General features: G+C 41.9%; 1 protein-coding gene across 2 annotated transcripts in view; it reads left to right on the top strand.

The window, feature by feature from the left end:
- The window catches only part of AMFR (autocrine motility factor receptor), a 37,760-nt gene extending 22,820 nt beyond the window's left edge, over positions 1–14,940 (top strand). Inside the window, exons 10-14 of one of the 2 annotated variants that reach the window (XM_073307478.2) lie at positions 1,171–1,274; positions 3,794–3,928; positions 4,917–5,000; positions 11,472–11,656; positions 13,307–14,940. In XM_073307478.2, coding sequence (XP_073163579.1) covers positions 1,171–1,274; positions 3,794–3,928; positions 4,917–5,000; positions 11,472–11,656; positions 13,307–13,454 — 656 coding nt within the window. In that variant the 3' untranslated portion in view covers positions 13,455–14,940. The remainder of the gene's footprint in view (positions 1–1,170; positions 1,275–3,793; positions 3,929–4,916; positions 5,001–11,471; positions 11,657–13,306) is intronic. The other variant, XM_073307479.2, reaches the window with a different exon arrangement.
- The last annotated feature ends 649 nt before the right edge of the window (positions 14,941–15,589 follow it).

Consider the following 15,589-nt stretch of genomic DNA (forward strand, 5'->3'; position numbering starts at 1 on the left):
AGCATATGCCTTCTTTCCCCAGCTCATGGGGAATTTTGTCACTTGTTGGTAATTTTAAAGCCTTTTCAGTTAAGTGTGCGTCCACACTGGCAGGCAGCTACGATTGGGCTCTGCCCTAGTGGAGATCCCAGCATGCTCATAGCAGGCATTCTAACTTAGATGCTGCACTGCCACACAATGCACCTTTATTTGTCCGTTCTGTTTTTGTAATCTCACCTCTTTCAAATCAAGAAAACCAAGAGAAGAAGGGCTGGTCCCTGCTGGGTGCATCCAGGCACTTCACTGCAGACAGCTTCCTGCACAGTCTCCATCTTCTGTGTTGATTTTGTCTCTCCTAAGGACACTTGCAAGTAGAAGCTCCCCTCCCCAGCATTTTCTCATATGAGAGACCACTGAGGCTCCTGTGGAGACAGCAACTGCTATCCCTTAGAGCAAGGCATGGACCGATTAACAGAGAAATAAGAAATGAGGAAGGGAATGGGAATGAGGATCTATCCATTTTCCATACTCAAGGAGGCCTGATCCTGTAATTATGACAGGAGGAGGCGGAGGATCACTCAGGGCGATTGCTCCAGCCTCCTGCACAGCAGCACTTGCCCAGTGATACTGGCAGCATGATTGTGAAACAACAGGGGCCAAAGTTAGCTCTATATAGGCAGACACATGTTTATTGAAATTGGTGGGGTTGCACCCACTTACACCACAGCTGAATTTGACCCTCGAGTTTTCCCTTTGTCAATGAGCAGGTATTTTTACTCTACAACCTAGAATTTAACTGTAGGTTACTGGTGCTGTAGTGGAGTTCATGTCCTCTTGATTCCCTAATAATCCCCAAACTATTCAAGACTCCCTCCTTCCACCAACCAGTTTTTGTTTAAAAATAAAAATATTGTGACAGATCAACTGCAGATCAGTAGTGGCTGGTTTAATGAAATGTTAATATGTACATTTCAAACAAATAGTGACAGTTATGGGGAGAGGGATATATTTGTCTTTGCTCCTACTTTCTCCCCATTTGGGAGACATGCTTAGAATGGAATCCATTGTAGAATTCACCTTATTCATTTTCTATAATTATAGGTGATGGAATTAAATACACATGGAAAAGCTCAGATTGCTGAAAACCTCTTTTATTCCTGGCTGACCTTCCTTTTGGTTTCTTGCTCTTAGGCTCTCGTATCGCTAGCTGGCTGCCCAGTTTTTCAGTGGAAGTGATGCACACTACTAATATCCTGGGTATTGCGCAAGCGAGCAACTCACAGCTCAATGCTATGGTAAGACTGATTAATTAATTAATTAATTAACTAATTAATTAATAGGTTGTACTCCTATGCCCGCCAATCTGTGTTGGAGTGAAAGGGATGTATGTGGACTGAGAGTGAGTGGAGACATTGAAATCTCTAGCAGATGCCAAGCTCAAGGCTTCACCACAGAGACGCCCTAGCTTACGTGGGTGCAGCTCCATTGACGTCTAGAGCTGGGTTTGCATGTTATCAGTGCTGATGTGTGAAAATAAATGGACAGTGGAGGAAACTGAAGTGAGGGGAGACCATAAGTCCGTGTTAACATTGTGCACTGCTTGCAACAGGATGTAGTGGATGAGGATAGATAGGTTGGTGTGACTTCAAGGACTGGGCCATAGAGCTGCTTCTCTCAGCTTGCTTGGTGTTGCCGTCTAATGGTCCTCTCCGGTACTTCATTCCACAGACAGTTCATAGTAACAAAGGTTCTGATTCTGCATCCTGAGTGTTTTGCCATTGACTTCAGTAGTAGCAAAATTAGGCCTTAAACTGACAAAACTGTCTCTGTTTGCAGTAGTGTTGTAGCCGTCTCTGTATGTTTCTTTTCTTTTAGGATTATTGTTGCTAGAGTACTCATCACTGTTATTAATGGTTCTGAGCACCTACATAGAGCTTTGTGTTCAAACACGTACCAGTGAGATGATGCTCTCTTAGTACAGCAGAACCTTGCTAATTCACATTGAGGACTGGGACACTGATTATAAATTACCAGATTTTGTGGATTAGTGCATAAACAATAGCACATGATAGCAAAACTCAAGGAAATTACATCACAAAATGTATTTAGTTCATTTAATCTGACAAATATAATTTAATCTGAATTATTTGATACCCAATTTCATAGCATATTAGTAATTGTTCATCAGTGTATCTTGTAAAAACAATGACATCTACCTGATACAAGACCTTACTGCAGTGCCATCTCTGCTGTTGAATCTGTGTGGGGTGAGACCACAGTTTTTGAATATTTTTGGGTTTGCAGACTATCAACTGTAATAATTTTATTCAAGTTAAATGTGCACAGAGTATTTAAGCAGACACCGGCTATTCTTTTTTGCTGAACAGGATGACACAGGATGGAAGTTATATTTAGGATGACTAATAATTTATAAGGGTCATGCATATTTGAATATATTTCAGTATTGTACTTTAAATTGCCTAATGTAAGGAAAAAGACCACTGTGTTAGTAAACCGAAGTATTATGTATTTTAAATTGGAAACCAAACAAAATTCTGCTTTGTGTTATCTGAGAAAAACCCTAATAGAGTATTCAAAGAAAGAGGCCACCAGTGGCTGAAATGCTGAACCTGTTACTTTGGTCACAGATTAATAAAAAGAGAAAGCTGTTGTTACGTGTATTGTACCTCTGTTGTTTTGTGAGCTATTTGAAAGTGCCATCCAGTATGTGCCTGGTTTTCTCCCCACTGTCCAGCATATCATTTGCCATGTGTGTCGTTCCCCCCCCCCCCCTCCCCCCCCCCCCCCCCCGAGCGTTGGAAAGGTTTACTGATCCTGAACACACTTGTACTGGTCATGTAATGTTTTTTTTAGCCCTGGCATTTATCAAGACTTTTTGGACCTTTAAAAGCACATTATTTTGATTGCCCTCTTGCCTTTCTTTGTTTCAGTTGTACATCATTTAAACAGCTTGAAATCCAATAACTTGTTAGTTGCTCATGCTTTAATCCATTTGAAAGCTGTTTTCTCGGGCTTTCAGGTGATGATAACGTATCGGTTTCTAGCCTGAACAGCTTGAGAGAGAGAGAGTGGACTATTTAAAATGGACACTACTAGTCCCTTGGGTTATCAATGCCATGTTGGCGTTAATCTGGGATTGAGTATAGTAAATCTTAAACATTGAGTTAATTTTCAGTCACTGAAAGATTAAATATTGATGGTATAAACGCTCATGAAAAAATACTTTCATTAAAAGAGTATATGTGAGGTTTTTTTTGAAGCCTGTATTCTTTCAAGGGCGAAGTTTCATAATGAAATCCTGGCTCCATGTGAGTCAATTGGAGATTTGACGTTGGCTTTAGTGGCATCAGAATTTCACCTCATTCTGTAAGTAAATTGTCAGCCTGGTCTCATCTTTCTGCATCAGGATGTAAGTTATTACCAGCCTCTCTCTAGTGTGTTATTCTTGTAACTTTTCTTGCTGTATTTGCCAAAGTGGCGACAGCTACAGTTTCTCATCTCTTGTTTCTGGGAAAATGGGACATGCGCAAGGTTGCCGTCAAACAGTACAGTTGTTCTGACATTTTTCTGAGAGCGACAGTGACCCAGAACTCGTGTGTCCAGTTTGCTCTTGCAGTTATTGTCATTGCATGCATGATTACCACAACTGGAATGGAATTGCAGTCACTTCAGATACAAACTAGGCATATGTATGCATAGTTCTGAAAATCTGGGCCTTCATCCTTCCATTAGGGCTCTTTTTTTAAGGCACTTTGCACACAGATTTTCACATTATAAATTTTGCTTTTTACAGGCCCATCAGATTCAAGAGATGTTCCCTCAGGTTCCCTACCATATAGTTCTACAGGATCTGCAGCTGACACGCTCGGTAGAAATAACAACGGACAACATCTTAGAGGGACGTGTCCAGGTACCTTTCCCAACACAGGTCAGTCGTGAGATCATGTTCTGACAGGACCATACTTTACCAATTGTCTAGATCCATCACATGGATGAGAATGTTAAGAATGAACTAGGAAAATGTAATGTTGATTCTTCAGTTCTTCCTTGTTTATTATCCACTATCAGTATCAAATGTTGGGTTAATGCAACATCATTGTTCGGATTTCTCCGGCATAAAAGTCAGGTAATTTCTACTGCCACCCTAACTCAGGTGCCCTTGCACAGAGTATAGCATTTAGTATTACAGGATAGGATTTAATTTGAATGCCTTACTATACTGTGTAAAATTGACTGGCATTCTGATGCTGTAGGTTCTGTGACTATGATTATCTCAACTTCTGTGCCTATAAAATCGCAACTGTATTGTTGTATTAACCCAGCTTTTTCATGGAATTTCCTTGCTTTCTTAAAGCTACAGAAACACCATGTTTTCACTCTCGTATAGCAAAAATACCATATATGGGCTAAAAACAAATGTAAGAAATTTCATCTTAAATGGTAATTTGCTCAGAATGTTACAAAGCATCTCCTTGGTCACGTTGCTCTAGCATCATAACATTTGCGGCTGCTTTCTCTGCTGATGTGTGATTGAGCTATATCATTGGAGGGATGGGGGTATTACAAAGAAAGTAGTCAGCAAAATAATGTTCAGGTCTTATTACTTATTCTGGACTGCAATAAAACAATCTGGGAGCCCCGTTTCTGTTAGTAAGAATATTTAATTCTGGTGCTGCACACACCAGATACTGTAGGGTTACCTGGTATGTACCTTATATCAGTGTGTGGGGGGGGAAGCGGCTGTAATTCTGTGTCTCTCATATGGGTATTCTCTTTCTTGAGAATTTATCTTTTTGAAAGAAAGCACAGTGTGTTATGGGGTGTAAGGCAGATCTTGAAGTTATTCTTAGAACCTACCTTTGTATTTATTCATGCATTTCATGTAGCTTATTAAATCTGTGATGCTTGTGTTGTAGCGTCCAGATAGCGTTAGGCCTGCGTCAAACAGTCCCGTGGAAAGGCATAATTCCGATCAGGAGGAAGCGGAAACTGCTACTCAGGTAAGCTGGCACCAAAAAGCACAGGTGCACGATGGTGAAAGGAAACCAAGTTACAGAGACATGAACTCAGGCAGCAGAGAGTACCAGTAAATTCTGCCTGTGGGTATTACAGTGCCTGGGTGACTGGTGCACACTGGCAACACCGGTACAGAAAAGGTCAGGCTTCCGTTCTAAAGCACAGTCGTCTTACGTGACTGTGACAGGATGGTTTTTCAAGGAATTCTTCATCTTGTTTCATGTCTGAGGAAGGAAGGCTGTTGGGGAGTTGCAGGACAGGGTTTCTTGCTATCCCTGTATTCTTTAGGGTGATTCCTTAAAGGGGAGGTGGGAGCTCCACTCTTTATTTTCTCTGAGACTTTGGGGATGTTGTCCCTTTTAATGAGTGGATTTTTTTTCATGTATGGGGATTTTGTCATATGGTTGTTGAGGGGCAGGGAGGGAGATAGATCTAGGGGGCATGGGGTGCCTATGAGTGAATGGGTACAAATCGGGGGGAGGGGAAGGGGAGGAAGGTAGTTAATTCTTTTCCTTTCTCTGACTTTCCCCAGAAGCAGAAGGAAAAACATTTTTCCCTCTTTAAGGAGTTAATAGAATGGTGCAAGTCGGCTAAACTAAAGCTTGGAGGAAAGATTAGAGTCTCTTTATTTGATTTGTTTTTAAGATTCTGTTTTTCCCTGAGCTGAAGTGGTTTTACCTTCCTCTGTAGTTGGATTTAGAAGGGAATGAATCATCAGATACAGAATTTTCTGGCCTCTGGCAGCCTTTAATAACCTGAATAGCCCCGCTGTGTCTAATTTAAGGACAAGGTGCAGCAGTTTGCCATCAGCAGACTCCGAGGTAGCATAGGGTTTTATTTATATTTAAAGCCCTGAAGTAGAAGATATAACGGGGTCAGTATTGGCATGAGTTTCAAGTGGGAGGAAGACTCACAGAGGAGGAAAATCTGAAGTTGGATATAAAGTACTTGATTTTTCTTGTGTCACTTAAGGAAACCTCATCCTGTGTTTCTTTTGGGTTATTCTGATTTCTTGTGGTGTGTTAGTAAAATCGTTTTAAAGGAAAATCCTCTCATGTTCAGGAGCATCATTTTACAGATTTGCTCTAGCTTTGAATGTTCTGTGTTGCACCTGAACCTTTTTGGTTTCTGTGCTGATGTTCTGGATCTGTGTATGCCGATGGTCTGACTTGCTAACCCACCTGAAAAGCTTTAAAAGTTGCCTATATATGCGATGCTTTTGGAAATGCACATTCAAAGAGTGGCACGCTTCTTGGTCTGATTTAAAATACAGAACTTTACCCCAATTCAAACACTTTAATCTGAGCATATTGACTTGGGGGAGGATTGCAGAATTGGTAATGGACTGGGGATAATGATCTAGGGACTTTTTCTCCTGGAGATGACTGAGTGTGAATTTCATCCCAGTCGTGACTGAAAGTTATCAGTGGTGGCTGTGGGGTCTGTGGGAAGTGAGTTGGTGGTATCTATCCTCTTCCTACTGGACATGGTGCAAAATGGGCACTTCTGACCATCTTATTAGAGGCCTAAACCAGTAAATGGGCTGTGGAGATTGAATTTCCCTCTCAACTTCCATATGTGTTTCCATCAGGTCAGGCTTGAATCAAGTTGGGGTCGTGTGAAGGAAGCTTGCAGTGCTGCTACTCAGCCTGTATCTGTTACTGTGCTTACAGAGAAGAGTCTTTAGTCTCCAGGGCTGTCAAGCCAGCCCCTTCTCTTCACATTAAATTCACCAAAACAATCGGACCATCCTTATTAGGACAAGAAGTAAAGGGCTTAATCTGGAGCAAGGGAGATTTGGATTAGGTATTGGGAAAAGCTTTCTGACCATAAGGATAGTTAAACACTGCAATAGATTATTATTGTGTTTTGGGATATTGTTCTCTCTCATACTACAATGGCTGAGATTTTAATTAGGTTACCAGCTTCCTTCAAGAACAGTTGTCGGTCCCCAGCTCAAAGAACAGACTTTTGATGTTGATGGTCTTGCCTGTCTCAGCTTTCATTTTTTGAGTAACAGGGGGAAGGTTGTGGCACGGTATTCTTCAACCCTCGGACACTTTCGTTTTCCCTCCACTCTTTTCAGTCTTGCTTCAGTCCCCAGTAGGGCATAGATTCTTAGTCTCACTGGCTGATGACTTCCTAGCCATGGGTAAAGGTCAAAAAGGCGGGAGGCGGGGGTCCATACTGATTTTTCTAGGTCTGGCTGTTGGCTATGGGTTTGTGGTGACTGTCCTGTGGACCCTGGCTGAGGTGGAGGAGCTCATTCTAGGGTGCTTCCATTCTTTCCTCTTGGAGATCCAAGGAAGTGAGGTTGCTCACTTGCTCCAAGGCTTTCTGAGGGGACCACAGAGTTCTGTTACATCACTCCTCCACCTCCATGTGTAAGCAAGGCCCCCCCATTGATATAAACCTCTCCATACTGTTAAAAGGCCCCAAAAGGTCATGTATTGGTTTTCATAAAGAGGGTATTTAAGGTTGCTGCAGTAGTAGCACCATTATGTGATCTAGCTGTTGAAGTTTCATGTCTGAAGGGCCTCTGCTGACATCAGATTAGTCGATGCCTTGCTGCTTGCACTCCAAAGATGCTGGTATCAACGAGATGGGTGCGCTGATTCGTCCCCTATGGTTTAAAAATGACTCGCTTTGCTCACCAGCTGTTGAAATCTCTGCATTCCACAGTTTACAGCTTCCATGTTCAAACTATGGAGCTTTATACTCTCAGCAGGCTGCCATCAGCACAACTGGACGTTGAAATAGATGCAGTTGATGATTTGGAGTCCTAGCAGCTAGGCTGTAGAAACTGACATGAACGCTGTATTACCCCTCTGATGCATTTCAGGTGTCAGGGCAGTCTGCCTGGATGGCAAATGGTACCGAAGCTCTTTGGCTGTTCGCTCAGGTCGTGCATTTCTTGAAGTTACCGGGTTTTATTTTGCTGACCTGATATGATCGGACATGATCCGTATAGGCTGATTTCTTCACCTAAAGTAGTTTAGTTGTGTCTTTGTTCATCAACTCAATTTTCACATGAGCTTTGGTAGGCCATCTGTCCAGGGGAGTGAAGTACTGAATGCTTTGTTGGCGGTTGAGGCGGGTTCCTGTACACAGTCCTTGTACTGCTGTGACGACTACTTCGCTCAGTTGGAAAAGCTGGAAAACGCTCCCAAATGCACAAGAATTCAAACCACAGCCTCTGCAGAAATTCTGCAAGTCGTGCTATGGACAACCCAGTTCTAAGCTTACGGAGCTTTGTGCACCCTCTGGAGTCTTGTTCACAGCTGCTTCATCAGAATGATGGTTCTAAACTTTACTCTTGTGCCAGCATGCAAGAATATGGCTCACTAGCGGACCCTGCTTTCAGAGAGCTCTTATTACAAGCAAGTAATTTTTTATGTCTCCAAGACTGTCATCAAATATGGTACAACAACTTTGTGCAGTGCCCACAAATTACACTGGGAAGCAATGGAGTCCTTAATGCCGCATTTTCAGATGAAGGCTGGATTCCAAAATGTGTGGTGCTCGGTATGTTGCTATACTTCTATCTTGGAGTTTCTTGTAGCTCTCATCACAATTGTATCAAAGTGCTTCCCATGTAAATTAAATCTCCAGGCTGAGACCCTAGCAGACTTCATGGAGTTTTCTGTTCTTCTCCCCTCTCTGAGCAAGGAGACTCTTTGGAGAATACATTCTATCATCATACTGGAAATGCTTTGTCAGAGGAGTACCTGGAAAGTGGTCAGCCTCTATATTAATCTGATCTCAGGAAGCTCATTCCACAACTGAGTCACTTTGAGAGAGCTTTATCTCCAGCTTTCATGCCCTTACTCCTGGATTTTGTAATCCGAGTCTTTCCAGAGATGTCCTGGCAGGGTTGTAGATGAAGATGTAGTTGCTGATGTACTTGGGTCCTTTCGCATTAAAGACTTTGAAGATTGGGGCCAATATAGGCCACCATAATTTAACATGACAAACTCTGCAAGGTGTTGCAAGTAAAAGAATTACTCGTTCAATCTGTTGTTAGCTTTGAATTTAGTTTAAAAAGGCTTAACCTTTTCTTCTTATATTGCTCATTATTAAAAGTGTTTTGGTGGTAAGAAAAATTCTGGGGTTGAATTTATTGTATCCTAAGGCTCGGTCCTGCAAGATGTGGTAAGTGCTTCCTTCAAGGAGCTATGGCTGCTTAACTTAAATCATTGAGAGTGGAGAGTGTTAAACAATTTGCAGAATTAGGCGCGCTGTGATAATTTTCCTGTTTATCTGGAATAGCTGTTTCTGGGGGAAAGTAGAAATAGTTCTTTCTGGAGAGAAAGTATAGCCCAGTGGATAGAGCACTGGATTGGACTCAGGAGACTGTGTTCTATTCCCAGCTGTTGGGTGACATTGGATAAGTCAGTTCACCACTCTGTGCCTCAGTTTCCCCATCTGTAAAATGGGGGATAATGATACTAAACTATGAAAAGCCTATGTAAGAGCTAAGTTGTGCTATTATTATAGACTCATAGACTTTAAGGCCAGAAGGAACCATCATGATCATCTAGTGATTGTAGTCTGACTTCCTGCACGTTGCAGGCCACAGAACCTTACCCACTCTCTCCTACAATAGACCCATCATCTCTGGCTAAGTTACTGAAGTCCTCACATCATGATTTTAAAGACTTAAAGTTACAGAGAATCCACCATTTACACTAGTTTAAACCTGCAAGTGACCCATGCCCCATGCTGCAGAGGAAGGTGAAAACCCCCCAGGGTCTCTGCCAATCTGACCTGGGAGGAAATTCCTTCCCAGCCCCAAATATGGCGATCAGTTAGACCCTGAGCAAGATCCACCAGCCAGACGCCCAGGAAAGAATTCTCTGTAGTGATTCAGAGTCCTCCCCGTCTAGTGTCCCATTATCGGCTGTTGGAGATATTTGCTGCTAGCAGTCACAGATAGACTACATGCTGTTGTAGGCAGTCTCATCATACCATTCCTTCCATAAACTTATCAAGCTCAGTCCTGAAGCCAGTTAGGTTTTTTGCCCCCACTGCTCCCCTTGGAACACTGTTCCGGAACTTCAGTCCTCTGATGGTTAGAAACCTTGGTTGAATTATAATTCCCCCACTCCATGGTAGAATGCAAGATTTCTCAGTTTGCAGTATTTTAGGGATTGAGATTATTGCTGATTTAAAGAAATATAATAAAATGCCTTTATCATCAGAAGAGTGACTGTAAAAAAGAGCTTAATGTTGCTGTTACTCAGTTTACAAGTCAAAATAATATTTAAATGCTATCTCCAGTTGATGTTTGATCATCTAGTTTTGTCATTTGTGCTTGTATATTTCGGTGAATAATTACAATAGAATTTCTTGGCAACTTGGATGCACTAATAAAGAGTTTGATATATGATAGCAGATACAGGTAGCTTCACTGAGGTGCATTTGCTCTTCCATGTTCAGCGTACTAAGCAGATCCAGCTCACTCTGCAGTAAACGGAACATATAATGGTTTCCAGCTCAGCTAGCATTGTAAATTTACACAGACCTTTACAACAGGTTGTGTGTATAATATGCTAAATAGAATGCCAAGAATGAAATTCCTGCCCTGAGGAGCTTACAAGTTAAAGGCACACACAGTACAGTTCAGATAACAGAGTAGAGGGAAGATCTGACTCTGAAGATACGCAGGAAACAGAGATGCAACAACAAACTACTCGTGGTAGATGGGCTAGAGTTCCTTTTATAACCTTTATCACACTCTTGTTGCTCAGTTACAAAACGGGGGCCTGATTGTGCAGATCTAGCTGTTGGAAAACTGTTGAAGTCAGTGGCAGTTTGTGTGCATGTGGTCTGTAGGCTCTAAGAATTCTAAATCCAAAGGCATGAGACTGAGACCCAAGGAATTGGTGAATGCTAGTACTTATGAAATAGGCTGAATTGCTGTTGGGGGTGGTCTCGCTGTGAACTCTTTTTGCCTTTTAATTTTTTGCTTCTGTACTGTAAAGTGGGTCAGATGAGACCCTTCATTACATCACTTTTTGTGTTTGGCTTTTTAATCATCTGTAAAAAGCTGTGATTTGTGGGTTTGTTGTTTAATGTTTATTTTGAAATAGGGCAAGAGGTGCCACATTTTTGCGTTTGGAAATTAAGCCAATCTCATAGCTAGTCTGTTCTCTGAATCCACAACCAAACTAATGATCTGACAGCTGAGATGTGATGCAGCTTTATAGAATTCTGACTCTTTTTAAATATGTTTTGGCTTGACCTGCTGCACATTTTGACTGGAATTTGTGAAGAAGCCGAAAGGAATTAGCTACCTGAGTTGGCTGCCTTTTTCCCTTAAATTCCTTGAAAACCCCTGCACTTATTAATAGCTCCGAAAGGCTGTAGCTTGTTGTTGTGATATAGAAACCCCCTGTTGTCAAATTTTACACTTTCCTATAAATTCCTTCTTTACTTTCCTATCTTTATCCTAGACTGAGAGAGTACCACTTGAACTCAGTCCGAGACTGGAAGAAATGGTGGAGTTCAATGAAATGGAAGCAGAGCCCAGTGAGACAGAAGATTTTGAGGCCAGAGGAAGTCGCTTCTCCAAGTCCGTTGATGAAAGGCAGCGTATGTTAGTTCAGCGGAAGGAAGACCTGCTGCAGCAAGCTCGCAAGTATGCTCAATCCCTGACACGCACTACTGTCCACTTAATTAGAGTGGTACCTTGTAAAGTGGATTTTGTCTGGACTTTTCCCCCTGTCTTTATGTATTTATGCAAAATACAGTGGGAACAACAGCTGTATCTGCTGCAGCGGGATCAGGACTCTGTCTAATACAGCATCATTATCAAAAACACAATTGTGAAGTGCTGACTTAGGCCCATTTCTCAACAAGATGTGAATATAAACCTAGGGCCTTATCCAGAGTCCATTGAAATCAGTGGAATGACTTCCAGTGACTTCAGTGGGCTTTGGATCAGGCCCTTCATAAAGAAGAGAACCCAGTATCATTTACAAGTCTGCTGAGTCTACTTGTAGTAAACCATCATCTTGCCTCCTGGCTGTGGCTGTGCCTGCATTCATATCTTACTATATCTGACACCACATGTCAAACACAGTTGTTTTCAAGTGTCGAGCAAGTTTTTGTTTCTGCTTAAGCACCAAGTGATATAGGTCAGTTATGGTACCCCTTACAAAAAACTCTACACAAAGTTCAACCCAGTCCCCTCCCCTGCCCCACAAAATATAGTGACTGGTTGTAAATTGATTCTTTTGGCTGCTAATAAATGTTTGCATATTGAACTGAACTTTTTTTTAATAAATTCTGCTCATATTAGTGAAGGTTGATAAATTCTGATAAATGCCAGGTGGGCATCAGTTGATTGATGCACACAAATGCCCAGTGAGACCAAGTACCATACAACAAGGTGGTTATTTATTTTATTTATTTATTTATTTATTTATTTATTTATTTGTGTTTGGTTCATTTCTATTGAACAAGTTTCTGTGCCAACTTTTACGAGCAAAACGTTAAACGGGCCTGCAAGAAGTGTATGCATGTTGTTTGCAGGTGCAGCCCTTTTTGTCAGCAAACAGACCCAGTTGCGTTTTTTAAATACCTCCTTTTGTGTTCAGATGGAACATAGCCTGAAGACTTGTGGGTGCATTTTAAGAGTCTCTTGAGAAATTTGTCCTCAGATATACCTGTCCCCAGACACATCTTCCCTCAAATCCTTAAATTTTGCTCAGAGAGGCAAATTATTTTTTCTTTCCTATTTAAAACTACTAGTTCACTTCTCGTATTTTTAGATCTGTTGTAGATTCAAACTGTTGCTTTTAACACTAATTTTAAAATGCAGCAGGATGTCATCTCTGGATGTCATCTCTGGAAGCTGCTTTCTTGCTCTCCTAGGACTCTCAAATGTTCATGAACTAATCCTTGTGAGATAGGTACTACCACCGTTTTAATGAAGGGGACATGAAGAGACAGAGAGGTTAAGTCACTTGCCTTAAGCCACACAGTGAATTGGTGTGAGAAATTGGAATAGAACCTGGATCTTTAGACTCCCAGTTCCATGCTTTAACCAGAAAGTTAACTATATAAATTGCATGGTAGACAATGTAGTCCTCTTTCTGGTAACCATAGCAAGAGTCCGAGTTTACGCTGCTTATGGATCTGCAGTTGAGGTATTTTTCCACTTTCCCTAACCCTAAACCCAAACCCTCCCTTGCTTTTCAGAATGATAAACCCTGAATGGCTTCTTTTCAGAGCCAGAATCAGCCACTCTGTTGTTTTCACCCATCTTTTCCCTTTATCCTTGTAGGCGTTATTTAAACAAAACCTCTGATGAGGACTCCACCTCCGAGAGCCCCTTTCTGTCTGAGGGTGCTGCCTCTGACCCCGTCACCGTGCGCCGCAGAATGTTAGCCGCTGCTGCCGAACGGAGATTGCAGATGCAACAGACCTTGTAGTACTCTCTGCTGCTGCCCCCACCGCCTCCTCACGAGCAATGTTGAAATAAATAAATAAATAAAACCCTGCACTCTTCATACCAGCAGGAAGTCTCTCTTCCGAGCTCAGCTCGCTGTGCTGATGAGTGAGCTGGCTGCGTCTCTGCTGTATAAAGCATGTGGTCTAATAGTGTTTGGACAGCTGACAGATTTAACCTTTTCTTTTGGTAATATTTTCTATGTGACACTTATCCCTTCACAAACAAATGCAGTTTTTAAGGCTTGGGCGTGATTTCTGCTGCTAGCATAAGGTGCAGGCCTGCGGCAGAGGCAAGGGAAAGACTGCTGCCTCGATTAACAGCTGTTTGCATAGGTCACTGAAGGTGCTTGCGTGTTTAGCTTGAGATCGTCCAAGGGGAGTATTAGAAGAAAGAATTGAAGTGTTGAGATTCACAGTGAACCCCATCTTAAGTCAGCAGGCAGCCGCAGCCACGGCCAAGTCACTGTACATATCAAGAATGAGTTAAAAATGTTACATAGGCCTGCTCGGACACCGATAAATGCTGGAATGTGGGAGCAGCGCATTGGATGGTCACGGTTGTCTAGCTACGAAACTTAAAAGTAAAGCATGAGTTGTACAGTGAGGTGCTAGCTCATATTGGTCTCAATAAAACAATTTATTTGACCCTTTCTGAGCTCCTCCTCACTTCCCATTTCTAGCTCTGCTCACCCCCTGGAGCTTTTATTTCTCTATGCATTTCATTGCCAGCAGCAGATGGGTGGCTGAGAAGAGTAAAGCTAAAAAGGGGGTACCAGGCAAATAGATTAGAAATTTGAAATCAGTGTTACAATATGTTGGTGGAACGTAGTTGAAACCTACAAGTTTGGTCTCTCGAGTGACATACAAAGAAGGGTCCATACACGGATGGATGGGACTTTATTGACCAGACAAGTGATAGCTACAGTATCTTGCTTTTTATTTTTTTAAGCCTGCATTGTGTAGTAGCGTACCCATTAGTTTAATCCAACGTACAGACACAAGAATCAAGGCTGCTGGACTTTAGGTTAGCTGTGAACAAATCCCCCAACTTTTTCTCAAAAAAATTTAAAGACCTTTTGACTTTAGACTCATTTGAAAACTACAATCCTAGGTTACATAGCTGAGTTTTACATGGCAGTGGCTTAATTTTAAATGTTTTGAGGAGTGTCTTCTAGTATCACTGTCCTTTGGAAGCAGCCCAGTATTACCTAGAATTATTGGTAATTTTTTTTTACTGCTGGTTTTTAGGACATTTCAGTGAATTTAATGAAAGGATGAATTGCAGAAATGTTTTGGTGAAGAAGATAATTTATTTTGATAAATCTCTTTGGAATGCCTTACCTTGCAATGCTGTTAGTAAACTTTAAAATATTTGTGTGTAAGAGAGATTTGGGTTTGCTCAATGCACAGCTGTTTGTTTTATTGTTTAAAAAAATTAAAAAACAACACCACCCCTCTTGATCAGTGTTGGAAATTGTCCTGAAGTTTCTTTAATGCAACTTTCCTTATTCCCAGTGCATCACTGTTATAGAGGTGGCCTGGTTTAGGTCTTGTGTAGCCGTTAAAGTAAGGTCACCTCCGTTGCTAAAAGGAGAGGGAACATATTTGCTTAACTCCAGGTTTTTGGAGACTTTCTCCTAACTTCAGCTGTGCAGAAGCTGTGGGTGCTAGAACCCATGAGTGCTATAAATGTGAAAGTGATGGAGGAGGATTGGAGTGCTGTCCAGGGAGGCTGCATAGAATGCAGCTTTTGAGCCTCATCTTAGTCTGAGCTCATTTAAAGAGTATTCTGTGTTTTAAGATTTGGATGTCTCTTCTCTCAAAGGGCAGAGATTCCCAGGTTCCAATGGGACACAGTCAGGTGCAAGGAAAATCTCAGGCTTTTCAATCTTCCATTCCAAGCTGATATGAGAGGAAGAGCTCGTTCTGTCTGCCTTTGGGGAGCTGGAGTTCCTTGTAACCAGGCAGATGGGTTTCCCATGTCTGCTGTGGGTCTGCAGAGACATTATCATCTGATTTGTTGCCTGTCTCCATTCCTGTGCCTCGCAGGAGAAGGACAGCCAGTCAAAACTCCTGCATGTGCTGAGGGCCATGCTCCTTACCCTTCTATTTACTA

The sequence above is a fragment of the Lepidochelys kempii genome, chromosome 12 (assembly GCF_965140285.1).
Source record: "Lepidochelys kempii isolate rLepKem1 chromosome 12, rLepKem1.hap1, whole genome shotgun sequence".
Classification (NCBI taxonomy): domain Eukaryota; kingdom Metazoa; phylum Chordata; order Testudines; family Cheloniidae; genus Lepidochelys; species Lepidochelys kempii.